Source organism: Monodon monoceros, unplaced genomic scaffold (genome assembly GCF_005190385.1).
Source record: "Monodon monoceros isolate NGI ecotype Baffin Bay Population unplaced genomic scaffold, NGI_Narwhal_1 Super_Scaffold_20, whole genome shotgun sequence".
Lineage (NCBI taxonomy): Eukaryota > Metazoa > Chordata > Mammalia > Artiodactyla > Monodontidae > Monodon > Monodon monoceros.
Genome location: NW_021703777.1, coordinates 19,867,594 through 19,882,063, shown reverse-complemented (window position 1 = coordinate 19,882,063; position 14,470 = coordinate 19,867,594). Strand labels below are relative to the sequence as shown.

General features: G+C 42.1%; 1 protein-coding gene across 3 annotated transcripts in view; it reads left to right on the top strand.

Annotated features, from left to right (window-relative positions):
• Window positions 1-14,470, top strand: part of MANBA (mannosidase beta) — a 137,484-nt gene that overhangs the window by 92,493 nt on the left and 30,521 nt on the right. For all 3 annotated transcript variants that reach the window (XR_003795571.1, XM_029235140.1, XM_029235141.1), the window contains exon 14: window positions 3,919-4,063. Coding sequence is in view for 2 of the 3 variants with exons in the window: in XM_029235140.1 (XP_029090973.1) it covers window positions 3,919-4,063 (145 nt within the window). In the remaining variant the exon portion in view is untranslated. The remainder of the gene's footprint in view (window positions 1-3,918; window positions 4,064-14,470) is intronic.

Sequence of the window (14,470 nt, the reverse complement as noted above, 5' to 3'; positions counted from 1 at the left end):
TATGGTATAACTGTGGAACCATTTAGAGCACAGAGATATATAGAAAATGCCAGGGCATCACATGGAAATGTACACGTGAAAATTAAGTGAGAGTAGAATACAAAATTATAAACGTATATGAGTTACAGTATATGTTAACAAAGATCAGGCAGGAATTTGGAGCATTGTAAAAAATTTGCCACTCATCAGACTTTTTCCCCCTGAAAAGAAGCTTAAATTCACCCTGAAGAAAATGCAGGTCACCTCCACCAAGCCCATCAGTAAAATATCTAATTGTCCTTTGGATTAGATCCAACTAAGCACAAGCATGACTGTTTCAATAGATATGACTTTGTCCTAGAAGTTTTTATTCTTGCCTGAAAGAGATGACTTAATTTCCTACTCTGGTATACACTGATGTTTTGTTCCCCACCTCAAAATTCCGATTTTTACTTTTCTCCTATTCACCCTGTTTTATAAATCTGGATCCAAGGAAACAGATTCCAGTCCCAAAGTTCTTGAGTGACGCCCCTCCCTCCATTCTACTCGTGGGTCCACGCTGAACCAAGTCCCATAGCAGAATATTGCAGGTCCTTTGGCTTCCTTGGTGTATCAGGAATGGCCCAGGCTTTGGAGATACTTCAGGTCCTGGAAGTTCCAGAATTGTTGGCCAACACCCAAAGTGGAGTGTCCATGGTGGTCGCCATTTGATGCCCGTGCTTGGCCTGTCAGGGCTGGGCTAGCACCTCTGGAGTGTCTGGTGATCAGAATACCTCTCCCCGTGTGTTCCTTATTGGTGTGATGAGGGCTTCCTCATCTTCTCCTCCTGTGATCCCTTTACACACCGTCCATAAAGCCTTAGCCGATTCTTCAGGAATCGCAGGATGACAACAGAGACTTCTTGTTGTTCAGTGCCTCGGGTGTGTGCTCTGCAGGGCAGCGACTGTGGCTGGCTTGATTTTGTGCCCATGGGCCAATTTTAGCTTGGTTGGTGGGGACGTTATTTGAGGGCTGAGGTGATTTAAATAAGTTCAAATATTATCAAATTTTAAAAACAAATACAAAGGTTACTTCCCATGCTGATGTGAGGTTAAATCTCTAATGGGCATACATTGATAATTGGTGCTGCCCTCAGATCTGTTTCTACTAAGATTTCAGTTGGCTGCTTTATCTTCACTGAACCTTCTAGGAATCGCTCCACAACACTGATTTTGTACAATAACTCGACAAACATGTGAACGCTTAATCAAGGGACCTGATTTCCCTGTGCCTAGCTATCCAGGCCTAGAAGTAGATAAATCTCTTTCTTCTTTAGTTCAGACGAGATTGGTATTTTTAGAAGGAACTTGATTAGAGATCCTGAGTCTAATTGTTACTCACCTGGGTCCTTGGACTCTTAATCCATAGAAATTGATAAGAGGCCAGAGGAGAATTTCAGGCAAGACTTTATCAGGACTCGTGCTGCAGCATGAGGGAGCGAAAACAAGTAACAGGTGCTGTTGGTTCCCTGGCTCCTTAAAGGGGTGAGGCTGGAGGTGGACTGGTGGCTTGGCTGGGAGGTGTAGTTTAGGTGGTCTGCGTGCCCCTTGGTGGTGCTGCGTGCAGGAATCACGCGCAGCACCCTGCTTTTGCTTCTGACACCTCAGAAATGGCAGTTGGTTTGTGGCCTTTTTGTATCTTATTGTTCATAATTTGCTCCCACTGTGCGTGTGTGCAGTTGGTTTTAGTCCTGTATAGTTTCTTTGCGTTCTGTTGCTTGAGGAGACGTTTGTCCAGGTGCAAGCACTCTGGTAGGGGGTCCCAGGTCCCAGCCTGTCTCATAATTGCAGATTAACTTGACTGTTATAGATCATAGTTCTTAGGCCTGTTTTTCGTATTTCACTCCTTGACTTAGTGCTAGACATATATTCAGAGAGTATCCTGTGGTCATTTTGAGCTTGGCACCCTTGCCACTCTGTTCGTGAGATTCTTACTTTCTTTAGACTGTTATCTGCCTGTTATCACGGCTGTGCTCCCAGTGGTCTGGTTCCTGAATGGAAAGGGCATTTCTTTACCTGCTCACAGCTAACATCATCTCTTGCCTAGAAGATTATAATAGATTTCTAAATGGTCTCCCCGAATGCCCTCTAGTCCCCTGACTCCTTTCAGCGGTCAGAGGTGCCTGTTGCAAATGCAAGTCTGGTCACTTCACCCTTTAGCTTAAAAGCTTTCTGTGACTTCCAGTTGCCTTTAGGATACATCCCAAACCTTCCCAGGTCTGGCCTCTGCATCCCCACCAGCCTTGCTGCCATTGCTCCCAGCTTTCTGAGTTCAGGCTGCCTTGGCCTTCTTTCAGTTCTTTGCTGTGCATTCTCCTTTCACCACATGTGTCCTCTCTGGCTGCAGGGTTCTGCCCTCTATCTTTTTCTCTTTCCTGTACTTCGAGGCCAATCTCCCTCCTCAGCTAGACCCATTTCCCCTCCTATCCAGGCTCCTAATATCACACACCTCTCTTTCTTAGCCCTCATTACTGTTTAAAGTTTCCATATATTTGTGTGATTCTTTGGTTAAGGCCTGTCTTCTACACAAGCCAATATGCTCCACAAGGGTGGGCTGTCTCTTTTTTGCTGGGGGCGGGGCTTACCATTACCAGCATGCAACACACACTGTAAGTGTTTATTAAATTTTTATTGAACGGCCGTGATTTCTTCTCGCTTTGCCCTTCTGGAGTTTGACAGCTGTGCCTCATTGAAGTTGTAACTTCATCTGCGACTTCCTCACTAGCCAGCTCTCCTCGATCTAAAGGTCTCGCTTCATTGGAGCTTTTCTAGTGTTTTAGGAAGGCATCTGAACTTGGTCTTCTAGTGGCCATATATGCATCCCTCTTTTTCCTCCTCTGAAAATCCAGACCCTACTCTAAGGCCGTCCTTTTCTCTGACTGGGGAATCCTTGCAGCTCTGACTGTCTCTCCAGGTTCTCCTTGGTAATTAAGTAATTAAGGGTCTTGCATGAAGTTTTTTCATGCCTCTTAAATAAGAACTAAATTTACTTGTCTCTTTGTTGCAGTTTACAATCTGTTCTGCTATAAGGAAGGAACTGCATTCATAAGAAGTTTTACATTATCAAAAGGCATGATATAAAAAACAATTGCTTGACTAGAAGAAAGGGGTTAGGGATTTGACAATATCCGAGTCATAATATAGTTCTTTTTCTATAGAATTTTTTCTAATAAACTATTTTCTTAATAGCCACGAAAGTGTTAGTAAAACCCGTCACTGCCCACAACTTAGTGTTTGCTCTGGAATCACAGTCTTTGTTTTCCATCATTGCCTCCACTATCGTTGGCAAAGAACCTTTTACACCATCCTGTTTCCACGATTACCTGATTACCCATTGTTAAGCCCAATACCAAGCTTCTCCCCAAACCCAGCTGCTACAGACAACAGCTTCTCATACTAAGGGGTTGGTTCCAGATCTAGTATAATGATGGTATATATAATGGTAATGAAATTCCCAAATTTATTCAAGCCTATAATTTTCTCAGATCTAGACAGCCTACCTCAAGCAAAAACACCTGTGTTTTTTTTTTTAAATCTTGCAATGGACTGAGCTTCTTTTTTGAATGATCTTTTTTTTAAGGTTGAAGTGTAGTTGATTTACAATGTTGTAAGTTTCTGGTGTACAGCAACATGATTCAGTTATACATATATATTCTTTTTCATATTTTCCATTATGGTTTATTACAGGATACAGAATATAGTTCCCTGTGCTATACAGTAGGGCCTTGTTGTTTATTCTATATATAGTAGTTTGCATCTGCTAGTCCCAAACTCCCAGTTCAACCCTCCCCCTGCCCCTTGGCAACCACAAGTCTGTTCTCTATATCTGTGAGTCTATTTCTGTTTTGCGGATAAATTCATTTGAAAAACACCTGTGCTGTAATGTTTTCCCCTGAATCAGGTGATGCAGGCCCAGTGTGTCAAAACAGAAACTGAATTCTACCGCCGCAGTCGCAGTGAGATAGTGCATGGAGAAGGGCACACCATGGGGGCACTTTATTGGCAGTTGAGTGACATCTGGCAGGCTCCTTCCTGGTCTTCTCTAGGTAAGTGTTTCAGTATTCTTTGTGTGAGTGAGAGAAAGCCATACCTGTGGGGAGAGGCACTGAGAGAGCACAGAGCTGGAAGGGTCAGATGAACCCAAGCAGGACTCCAGGGAGAGGAGGCTGTCCAGCTGCTGGTCTCGGAGCTGCGGCCTCCTCTCCCACCTTCACAGTCTTTCCAGGAGCCTTAGAGGCAGCCTCACTACGAGTTCTGAGCTGTGCAGTCGCAAAAGCAGGCGAAGGAAGGGAAAGATTCATGCGTGAAGATCTCAGCCATGTGTCTTCTGATTGTTGCTTAGAATTTTGAGTTTACTTAAGAGGACTTTCCAGGGCAAAAGGAGATTGACATAAGCACCCCTTCTTCTGTTTAGGAGAATCCAACCACAGGAAAGTTTGGCCCAGCTGAGTGTTAAAACGTCCCTTTGCTGACTCCCCTTCAAGTCCGTCAGGTCATCTTTCTTTCGCCCTGTTGATCTCTTGGGGGAAAGGGAATTGAGTGAGAAATCCAAGTAAGAAGGGTTATCAGGTGAACCTGTCTGTTCAATGAGGAACAGGTGAGACGGCTGACATGGTGCTCGCAGTTTGAATTATTTCATCTATTTTGGTGCGTTAAAAAAAATTAAGGTGTAATAATGAAATGTTGGCCTTCACTAAGAGGTGATTAGAAGCCAAGTCCAGTTAACGATATGAACAAAAGTTTTGGGTCAAAAATGAGGCAAGGCCGTGAAGTAAGAAGGCCATTTTGCTGGGTGAGGCTCTTAAACAAGCTGAGAATGCAAAGCACAGAGTTCCTTCCCCACATGCTTTGAATAAGTGCTCATCACCTCTGCAGGGAACTGCAGTCTTGATCAGGTTCCCCTGATCAAACTCTTTATCTACACCAACCAGAGAAAAGGATATTTAATGAGAGTCAGGGGATAGATGCTAGGGGAATAGCCTTTCTGGGACGCTTAAACCGGAGACAGAGATGTTGTTCAGAGGTACTTGGAGCCTGAGCCTGCTTCCTGTCCGCGGATGCGGCGGTGGTCTTCTGAAGCTGAGTTCGGTTCAAGAAGTGGGAGAGCCCAGGCTTTGTAACTCTTCCCTTAAATGACCCTATGTTCTTCAGAAAGGATTTCAGAGTATGATGGCAGAGTAAGAATTTGTCTGCCTTCTAAACTCTGGCAGGACAGTGCATTCGAGGAGAGGGTCACCATCTCCTGGGGGTGTCACCGTTTAGTAACTAAGGTATGTATCACTGAGACCTTTTGCTTCAACTGCTGTTCTCTTGAATGTCTTTTGTTTGTGGCCTTGATTGCTGCAACCACGCATTGGAAGTCTTTCTCCTGTAATGGATGCCACACGTGAGAGTGTGTAAGTTATCTCAGGTCCAAGCCATTTTCCATTTATCAGAAAACTTTCCAAATATAAGTTCTAGTTCATTTCATAGATCTAATTGGAAAGGCCTCTCCACCCTTCCCCTCTCATTGTTATTTATTTATTTTTGTTTTTGCGGTACGCGGGCCTCTCACTGTTGTGGCCTCTCCTGTTGTGGAGCACAGGCTCCGGACACGCAGGCTCAGCGGCCATGGCTCACGGGCCCAGCCGCTCTGCAGCATGTGGAATCCTCCCGGACCCGGGCACGAACCCGGGCACGAACCCGTGTGCCCTGCATCGGCAGGCGGACTCTCAACCACTGCGCCACCAGGGAAGCCCTCTCATTGTTATTTTTAAGGGGAAATACTAAGAGTTGGAATTGAAGTGCTGGAGAGTTGAACTTTTGCAAAACCTAAAGAAATTAGTTCTAGCTGAACCTCAAAACCGTGTTCCTTCATCTCAGCAGCTTGCATGGGTGAATTCTAGAAGTGCTCCCCCATTCTCTCTCCCCCTCTCTCCCACCCGCTTTCCCTCATCTTACTCTCTCACCCGCTGCTCTCTCTCCCTCTCCCTCTCACTGTATACCTTTCTCTGAAGCTGTCTGGTGATGCAGTGTTTTGTGGAGAAGGATCTTCTTTCTGAAATAGAGGCACGTTGAAATATTTTTTGGTTTGTGGGTTTAGCATACCAGAGATGCCAACAGGGCACCGGATTCTGCAGGTTCTTGATAGCTTCTAATTGTATTTGAGGAATTGTCATTAATTGTCATGCGTTTGGGTGTCCCCCTCCAGTCTGAACTTACCAGCCATATTTGTGATTGTGGTTGCTTTGTTTCACTCAGAGGATTTTGTGCCTATGGGAAAAGGAGACTTTGAGTTCTAAGTAAGTTTATTTTTTTAAAAAAATTTAATTTAATTTATTATTTATCTATTTTTATTGAGGTATAGTTGATCTACAATATTAGTTTCAGGTGTACAATATAGTGATTCAAAATTTTATAGATTATACTCCATTGAAAGTTATTATAGAATATTGGCTATATTCCCTGTGCTCTACAGTATAGCCTTGTAGCTTATTTATTTTATACATAGTCCTTTGTACTTCTTAATCTGCTGTCCCTATGTTGCACTTTGCTCCTTCCCTCTCCCCACGAGTAACCAATAGTTTGTTCTCTATATCTGTGAGTCTGTTTCTGTTCCATTCATCCATTTGTTTCATTTTTTAGACTACACATATAAATGATAACATATAGAGTATTTGTCTTTCTCTGTCTGACTTATTTCACTAAGCATAATACCCCCCAGGTCCATCCATGTGTTGCAAATGGCAAAATTTCATACTTTTATGGGCAATTAATATTCCATTGCATATATATATGTATATATATATATATATATATATATACCACATCTTCTTTATCCATTCATCTGTTGATGGACACTTAGGTTGCTTCCACATCTTTGCTCTTGTAAATAATGCTGCACTGAACATTGGGGTGCATGTATCTTTTCGAATTAGTGTTTTTATTTTCTTTGGATATATACCCAGGAGTGGAATTGCCAGGTCTTATAGTTCTATTTTTAGTTTTTTTTGAGGCACCTCCATCCTGTTTTCTATAGTGGCCACATCAATTTACATTACCACCAACACTGTAGGAGGGTTCCCTTTTTCTCCACATCCTTGCCAACATTTACTCTTTGTGGTCGTTTTGAATATAGTCATTCTGACAGATGTGAGGTGATACCTCATTGTGGTTTTGATTTGCATCCCTGATGATCAACAACATTGAGTATATTTTCATATGCCTGTTGGTCATCTGTATGTCTTATTTCGAAAAATGTCTATTCAGGTCTCCTCCCCATTTTTTTTTTTTTTTTTCGCGGTACGCAGGCCTCTCACTGTTGTGGCCTCTCCCATTGCAGAGCACAGGCTCTGGACACGCAGGCTCAGTGGCCATGGCTTACAGGCCCAGCCGCTTCGCGGCATGTGGGATCTTCCTGGACCGGGGCACGAACCCGTGTCTCCTGCATCGGCAGGTGGACTCTCAACCACTGTGCCACCAGGGAAGCCCTCCTCCCCATTTTTTGATTGGGTTGTTTGTTTTTTCTATATTGAGTTGTATGAGCTGTTTATATATTTTTGTATATTAACCTCTTATCGGTCGTATCATTTGCAAATATTTTCTCCCAATCAGTAGGCTGTCTTTTCATTGTGTTTATGGTTTCTTTTGCTGTGCAGAAGCTTTTAAGATTAATTAGATCCATTTGTTTATTTTTCCTTTTGTTTCTTTTGCCTGAGGAGACAGAGCCAAAAAAATATTGCTACAATTTATGTCAGAGTATTTTGCCTATGTTTTCCTCTAGGAATTTTATGGTTTCTGGTCTTACATTTAGGTCCTTAATCCAGTTTGAGTTTATTTTTGTAACTGGTGTGAGAAAATGTTCTAATTTCATTCTTTTACATGTAGCTGTCCAGTTTTCCCAGTACCATTCATTGAAGAGTGTGTCTTTTCTCCACTGTATATTCTTGCCTCCTTTGTTGTAAAGTAATTGACCATAAGTGTGTGGGTTTATTTCTGGGCTCACTATTCTGTTCTATTGATGTATGTGTCTGTTTTTGTGCCAGCACCATACTGTTTTGATGGCTAGCTTTGTAGTACAGTCTGAAGTCTGGGCGCATGATACCTATAGCACTATTCTTCTTTCTCAAGATTGTTTTCACTATTTGGGGTCTTTTGTGTTTCCATACAAATTTTAGAATTATTTGCTCTAGTTCTGTGAAATATGCCATTAGTATTTTGATATGGATTGCACTGAATCTGTAGATTGCCTTGAGTAGTATGGTCATTCTAACAATGTTAGTCCTGTCTATGAACACAGTATCTGTTTCCGTTTGTTTGTGTTGTCTCCAGTTTCTTTCATCAGTGTCTTATAGTTTTCCATGTACAGGTATTTTCCCTCCTTAGTTAGATTTATTCCTAGGTATTTTATTCTTTTTGATGTGATGGTAAATGGGATTGTATACTTAATTCCTCTCTTATAGTTTGTTGTTAGTGTATAGAAATGCAACAAATTTCTGTATATTAATTCTGTACCCTTTGACTTTACCAAATTCATTGATGAGCTATAGTAATTTTGGTGCTGTCTTTAGGATTTTCTTTTTTTTTTTTCATGTAATGCCTGAAACATTTATATTAACATATTTCCATACAAATAACCCAAAGAAAGTTTAGTAGTAGTTGTTTTTTTGTTTGTTTGTTTTTTTATACTGCAGGAGGATTTTCTAAGTATAGCATCATGTCATCTGCCAACAGTGACAGTTTTCCTTCTTCCTTTCCAATTTGTATTCTTTTTATTTCGTTTTTTTTTGTCTGATTGCTCTGGTTACGACTTCCAATACTATGTTGAATAAAACTGGGAGAGTGGACATCTTTGTCTTGTTCCTGATCTTAGAGGAAGTGCTTTCAGCTTTTCACTGTTGAGTATGATGTGAGCTGTGGGCTTATCATATATGGCCTTTATTATGTTGAGGTATGTTCCCTCCATACCCATCCATTTATGGTAAAACATAAATGGATGTTGAATTTTGTCAAAAACTATTTCTGCATTCATTGAGATGATCATATGGTTTTTGCCTGGTTTTGGAATCAGGTTGATGCTGGCCACATGGAATGAGTTCAGAAGCTTCCTTACTCTTCCATTTTCTGGAAAAGTTTGAGGAGGACTGGTATTAATTTTTCTTTGAATGTTTGGTAGAATTTATCAGTGAAGCCATCTGGTCCTGGACTTTTGTTTTTCGGGAGGTTTTTTTGTTAATTTTTTTAAAAAAATTATTTATTTATTTTTGGCTGTGCACGGGCTTTCTCTAGTTGCGGCGAGTGGGAGCTACTTTTTGTTGAGGTGTGTAGGGTTCTCATTTCAGTGGCTTCTCTTGTGGAGCATGGGCTCTAGGTGCATGGGCTTCAGTAGTTGTGGCATGCGGGTTCAGTAGTTGTGGCTCACGAGCTCTAGGGCGCAGGCTCAGTAGTTGTGGCCCATGGTCTTAGTTGCTTCACGGCATGTGGGTCTTCCTGGACCAGGGCTCGAACCTGTGTCCCCTGCTTTGGCAGGTGGATTCTTAACCACTGCACTACCAGGGAAGCCCTTTTGGGAGGTATTTGATTACTGATTCAGTCTCCTTACTAGTAATTGGTCTGAAATAAAAAACAAGATTTTTTATTTCTTCATGATTCAGTCTTGGAAGGTTATATGTTTCTAGGAATTTATCCATTTCTTCTAGCTTGTCCAATTTGTTGGTGTGTAGTTGTTCATAGTAGTCTTTTATGATTCTTTGTACTTCTTTGGTATTAGTTGTATTGTCTCTTGTTTCATTTTTTATTTTATTGATTTGAGCCCTCTCTCTTTCTTTTGTGGTAAGTCTGGCTAAAGTTTTTTCAGTTTTGTTTATCTTTTCAAAGAACCAGCTCTTGTTTTCAGTGATCTTTTTCTATTTTTTCTATGTCTCTATTTTGTTTATTTCTGCTCTGATCTTTATTCTTTCTTTCCTTCTACGAACTTTGGGTTTTGTTTGCTGTTCTTTTTCTAAGTTCCTTTAGGCGTAGGGTTAGGTTGTTTATTTGCAATTTTTCTTGTGTTCTGAGGTAAGCATGTATCACTGTAACCTTCCCTCTTAGAACTGCTTTTGCTGCCTCCAATAGATTTTTGGATCATTCTGTTTTTGTTTTCATTTGTTTCCAAGTATTTTTTGATTCTTCTTTGTCTTTGGTGACCAATTGGTTGTTTAGTAAAATATTATTTAGCCTCCACATCTTTGTGTTTTTTGCAGTTCTTTTCTTGTGGTTGATTTCTAGTCTCATAGGGCTGTGGTTGGAAAAGTTGCTTGATATGATTTCAATTTTCTTAAATTTATTGAATCTTGTTTTGTGGCATATCGTGTGATCTGTGCTAGAAAATATTCCATTTACACTTGAATCAAATGTGTATTCTGCTGCTTTGGATGGAATGTTCTAAATATCTATTAAGTCCATTTGGTCTAATGTGTCACTAGAGGCCAGTGTTTCCTTATTGATTTTCTGTCTTGATAATCTGTCCATTGATATACGTGGGGTATTAAATTCCCCTACTCTTACTGTGTTACTGTCAATTTCTCCCTTTGTGTCTGTTAATATTTGCTTTATGTATATAGCACTTCTATGTTGGGTGCATAGCTATTTACAATTGTTATATAAGATTGATCCCTTGGTCATTATGTAATGTCCTTCTTTGTCTCTTGTAGCAGTCGTTGTTTTAAAGTCTCTTTTGTCTGATATAAATAGTGCTATCCCAACTTCTTTTGATTTCCATTTGCATGGAATACCTTTTTTCATCCCCTCACTTTCAGTCTGTGTGTATCTTTAGATCCAAAATGAGTCTCTTATAGGTAGCATATGTATGGGTCTTGTTTTTATATCCATTCAGCCACTCTGTACCTTTTGATTGGAGCATTTAGTCTATTTACATTTAATTATTGATAGGTATATACTCCCATTTTGTTAATTGTTTTGGGGTTGTTTTTTGTAGTTCTTTTTTTTGTTCCTGTCTTCTTCTCTCCCCTTTTGATTTGATGACTATCTTTAGTTATGTTTGGATTCCCTTCTCTTTTTTGGTGTTTATCTATTGTAGATTTTTGGTTTGTGGTTACCATGAGGCTTATATATAGCAATCTATATATAATATAATGTAATGTAGTGTAATATAATATATATGATTATTTTAAGTCTCTGATCTCTTAATTTCAAACACATTTTAACAACTCTACATTTTTACTCCCCCACCCTCGCCATGATTATTATTATTTTTTTTAAACTCTTTATTAAATTTGCCACAATATTGCTTCTGTTTTATGTTTCGGCTTTTTGGCTGCAAGTCACGTGGGATCTCAGCTCCCTGACCAGGGATCGAATCCACACCTCCCACATTGGAAGGTGAAGTCCCAACCACTGGACCACCAGGGAAGTCCTGATTATTGTTTTTGATATATTTTACATCTTTTTGTTTTGTGTATCCCTTAACTAATTATTGTGGATATAGATGATTTTTGTCTTTTAACCTTCCTGCTAGCTTTGTACATGGTTGATTTACTACCTAATATTTGCCTTTACCAATGAGCTTTTTCATTTCATAATTTTCATGTTTCTATTTGTAGCCTTTTCTTTTTCACTTAGAGAAATACCTTTACCATTTCTTGTAAAGCTGGTTTGGTGGTGCCCAACTCTTAGATTTTGCTTGTCTGTAAAACTTTTGATTTCTCCATCAAATCTGAATGGAAGTCTTGCTGAGTAGAGTATTCTTGTTTGTAGATTTTCTCTTCATCACTTTAAATTTATTCTGCCACTCCCATCTGGCCTGCAGAGCTGCTAAAAAGTCCACTGATGGCGTTATGGGAGTTCCCTTGTATGTAACTTGTTGCTTTTCCCTTTTCAATATTCTTTCTTTAACTTTTGCCATTTTAATTCAGTGTATCTTGGTGTGGACCTCTTTGGGTTGATCTTGTTTGTGTTCCAGGACCTGCATGTCTGTTTCTTTTCCCAGGTTAGGGAAGTTTTCAGCCTATTGTGTCCTCAAATATGTTCTCTGCCCCTTTCTCTCTCTCTTCTCCTTCTGAGACCCTATAATGTGAATATTAGTGCACTTGATTTTGTACCAGAGGTCTCTTAAACTGTTCTCTTTTCTTTTTATTCTTTTTTCTGTTCAGCTTCAATGATTTCCACTACTCTGTCTTCCATCTCCCTGATCCATTCCTCTGTATCATTTCATCTACTGTTGATTTCTTTCAGTGTAGTTTTCATTTTAATTGTTGTAGTTTTCATCTCTGTTTAGTTCTTTATATCTTCTAACTCTTTGTTAAACTTCTCACTGTGTTCCTCCATTCTTCTCCTGCGTTCTTTGATCATCTTTATGATCATCACCCTGAACTCTTTCTTAGGTAGATTGCCTATCTCCACTTCACTTAGTTCTTCATCTGGGGTTTTATCTTCTTCCTTTGTTTGGAACATGTTCCTCTGTTGCCTCATTTTGCCTAACTTGCTCTTTTTTTATTTCTATGTATCTGGTAGGTTGGTAACGTTTCCTGATCTTGGAGAAGTGGCCTTTTGTAAGAGGTACACTGTGCGTCCTAGCAGCTCACTCCCCTCTGGTCATCAGAGCTATACGCTCTAGGGGTGCCCCCTATGTGGGGTGCATGGATCCTTCTGTGTGGTGGGCTTACTGATGTCGTTGGTCTAGTAGGCATGGCTGGCCTTTGGCCCAATTGGTTTCCAGGCCCTGCCTTGTGTGGACCCTGCCAGCCACTGGTTGGTGGGGCTGGGTCATGAGGCTGCTGGTTGCAGAACCCTGGAGGGTCCCAGGGCTACTGCTGGTTCACTTGTGGGCAGAGCCAGGTTCTGGGGTGGGTGGTTACAGGACTGGGGTTCCTGGATCTAGTGTTGGCCTGATGGTGGGTGGGGCCAGTTCCTGATATGGCTCGCTGCAGGTTCTGGGGTATTCCAAAGCTGGTGCTGGCCCATTGGTGAGTGGGGATGGATCCCAGGGCAGCTGGCTGAGGCATCCAAGGTTTCTCAGAGCTGGTGTTGGTCTGCTGGGGGTGGGGCCCAGGCCCGGGAGTCCTGGGGCTGGTGCCAATCTGCTGTGTTGGCTGTGTCCAACAAGGTAGGCTGTAGGGCTGCAGTGGTCCTGGGGCTGGTGTCTTCCCATTGGTGGGTGGAGTTGGTGTTCAGGGGATCCTGGAGCCAGTAGGTGAATCTGGGTCCTGGGGCTAGTGCTGGCCCACTGGTGGGCAGAGCTGACTCCTAGGGTCTCTGGCTGCAGGGCCCAGTGTCCCAGAGCTGATTTTGAATTGTTGTTGGGTGAAGCCAAGGCCCAGGATGTTCTGGGGCTAGTGCTGGCTGGCTGGGGCTGGGTCCCAGGATTTCTAGCTGCCAGGCCCTGGGGGTCCTGAGGCTAGTGCTTGCACACTGTTGTATGGCACTGGGTCCTGGGCCCTCTGGTGGACAGGACCATGTCCTGAGGTGCCTCGGGCTCAGGAAGTCTTAAGGCAGCCTGTCTGCTGGTGGTTGTCCAACTAATTGCTTGGCCTGAGGCGTTCCAGTACTGGTGTGAACAGGCTGGTGGGTGAGGCTGGGTCCTGGTGCCAGTCAGCTGGAGGGAGAATTCCAAAATGGCGCTTGCCAGTGTCTGTGTCTCCAGGGTGAGCTCCAGTTGCTTGCTGCCTCTTTGGCAGACTCTCCAAGATCAGCAAATGAGTCTGACAGGCTCCTTTCAAATGACTGCTTCTGCCCTGGTTCCTGGAGTGTGTGAGATTTCGTGTGAGCCCTTTAAGAGGAGAGTCTCTATTTCCCCCAGCCCTCTGGGACTCCCGAATTTAATCCCTGCAGGCCTTCAAAGCCAAACATTCTTGTGGCTGGGGGCTTGTCTTCCTGGTGCAGGATCCCCGGGCTGGGGAGCCCAATATGGGGCTCAGACCCCTCGTTCCTTGAGGAGTACCTCTGCAGTTGTAATTATTCTTGCATTTGTGGGTCACCCACTCCTGGGGTGTGGGTCTTGACTATGTGCAACCCTGCCTCTCCTACCCATCTTGTTGTGGTTCCTTCTTTATACCTTTAGTGGTAGATGATCTTTTCTGCTAGATATTGGTCTTTCTTATAAATAGTTGCTCTGTAAATAGTTGTGATTTTGGTGTGCTCATGAGAGGAGGTGAGCTCAGGGTCTTCCTACTCCAACATCTTGGCCAGCCTCTATAATAGTAGTTTTGCTAAGTAATACTAGCGAAATGAATATTTGTAACAGATGTTCACTGCCAATGCTACTGACTCCCTTTTTCATGTGTATGTAGGGAAAAGGAACATTGGTACACTGAGCTTCTGGAAGCAGAATTGCATATGAGAAAGTGCTAGCTAGGAATCAGGTCTGGGCTCAAAATACTGCCAGTGGCATGTTTGACTTAACTGCTTGAGCTCCATTTCCTCATTTGAAAAGTGCGATGTTAATGGCTGCCTCACTCAGATTTGAGGCTGACATG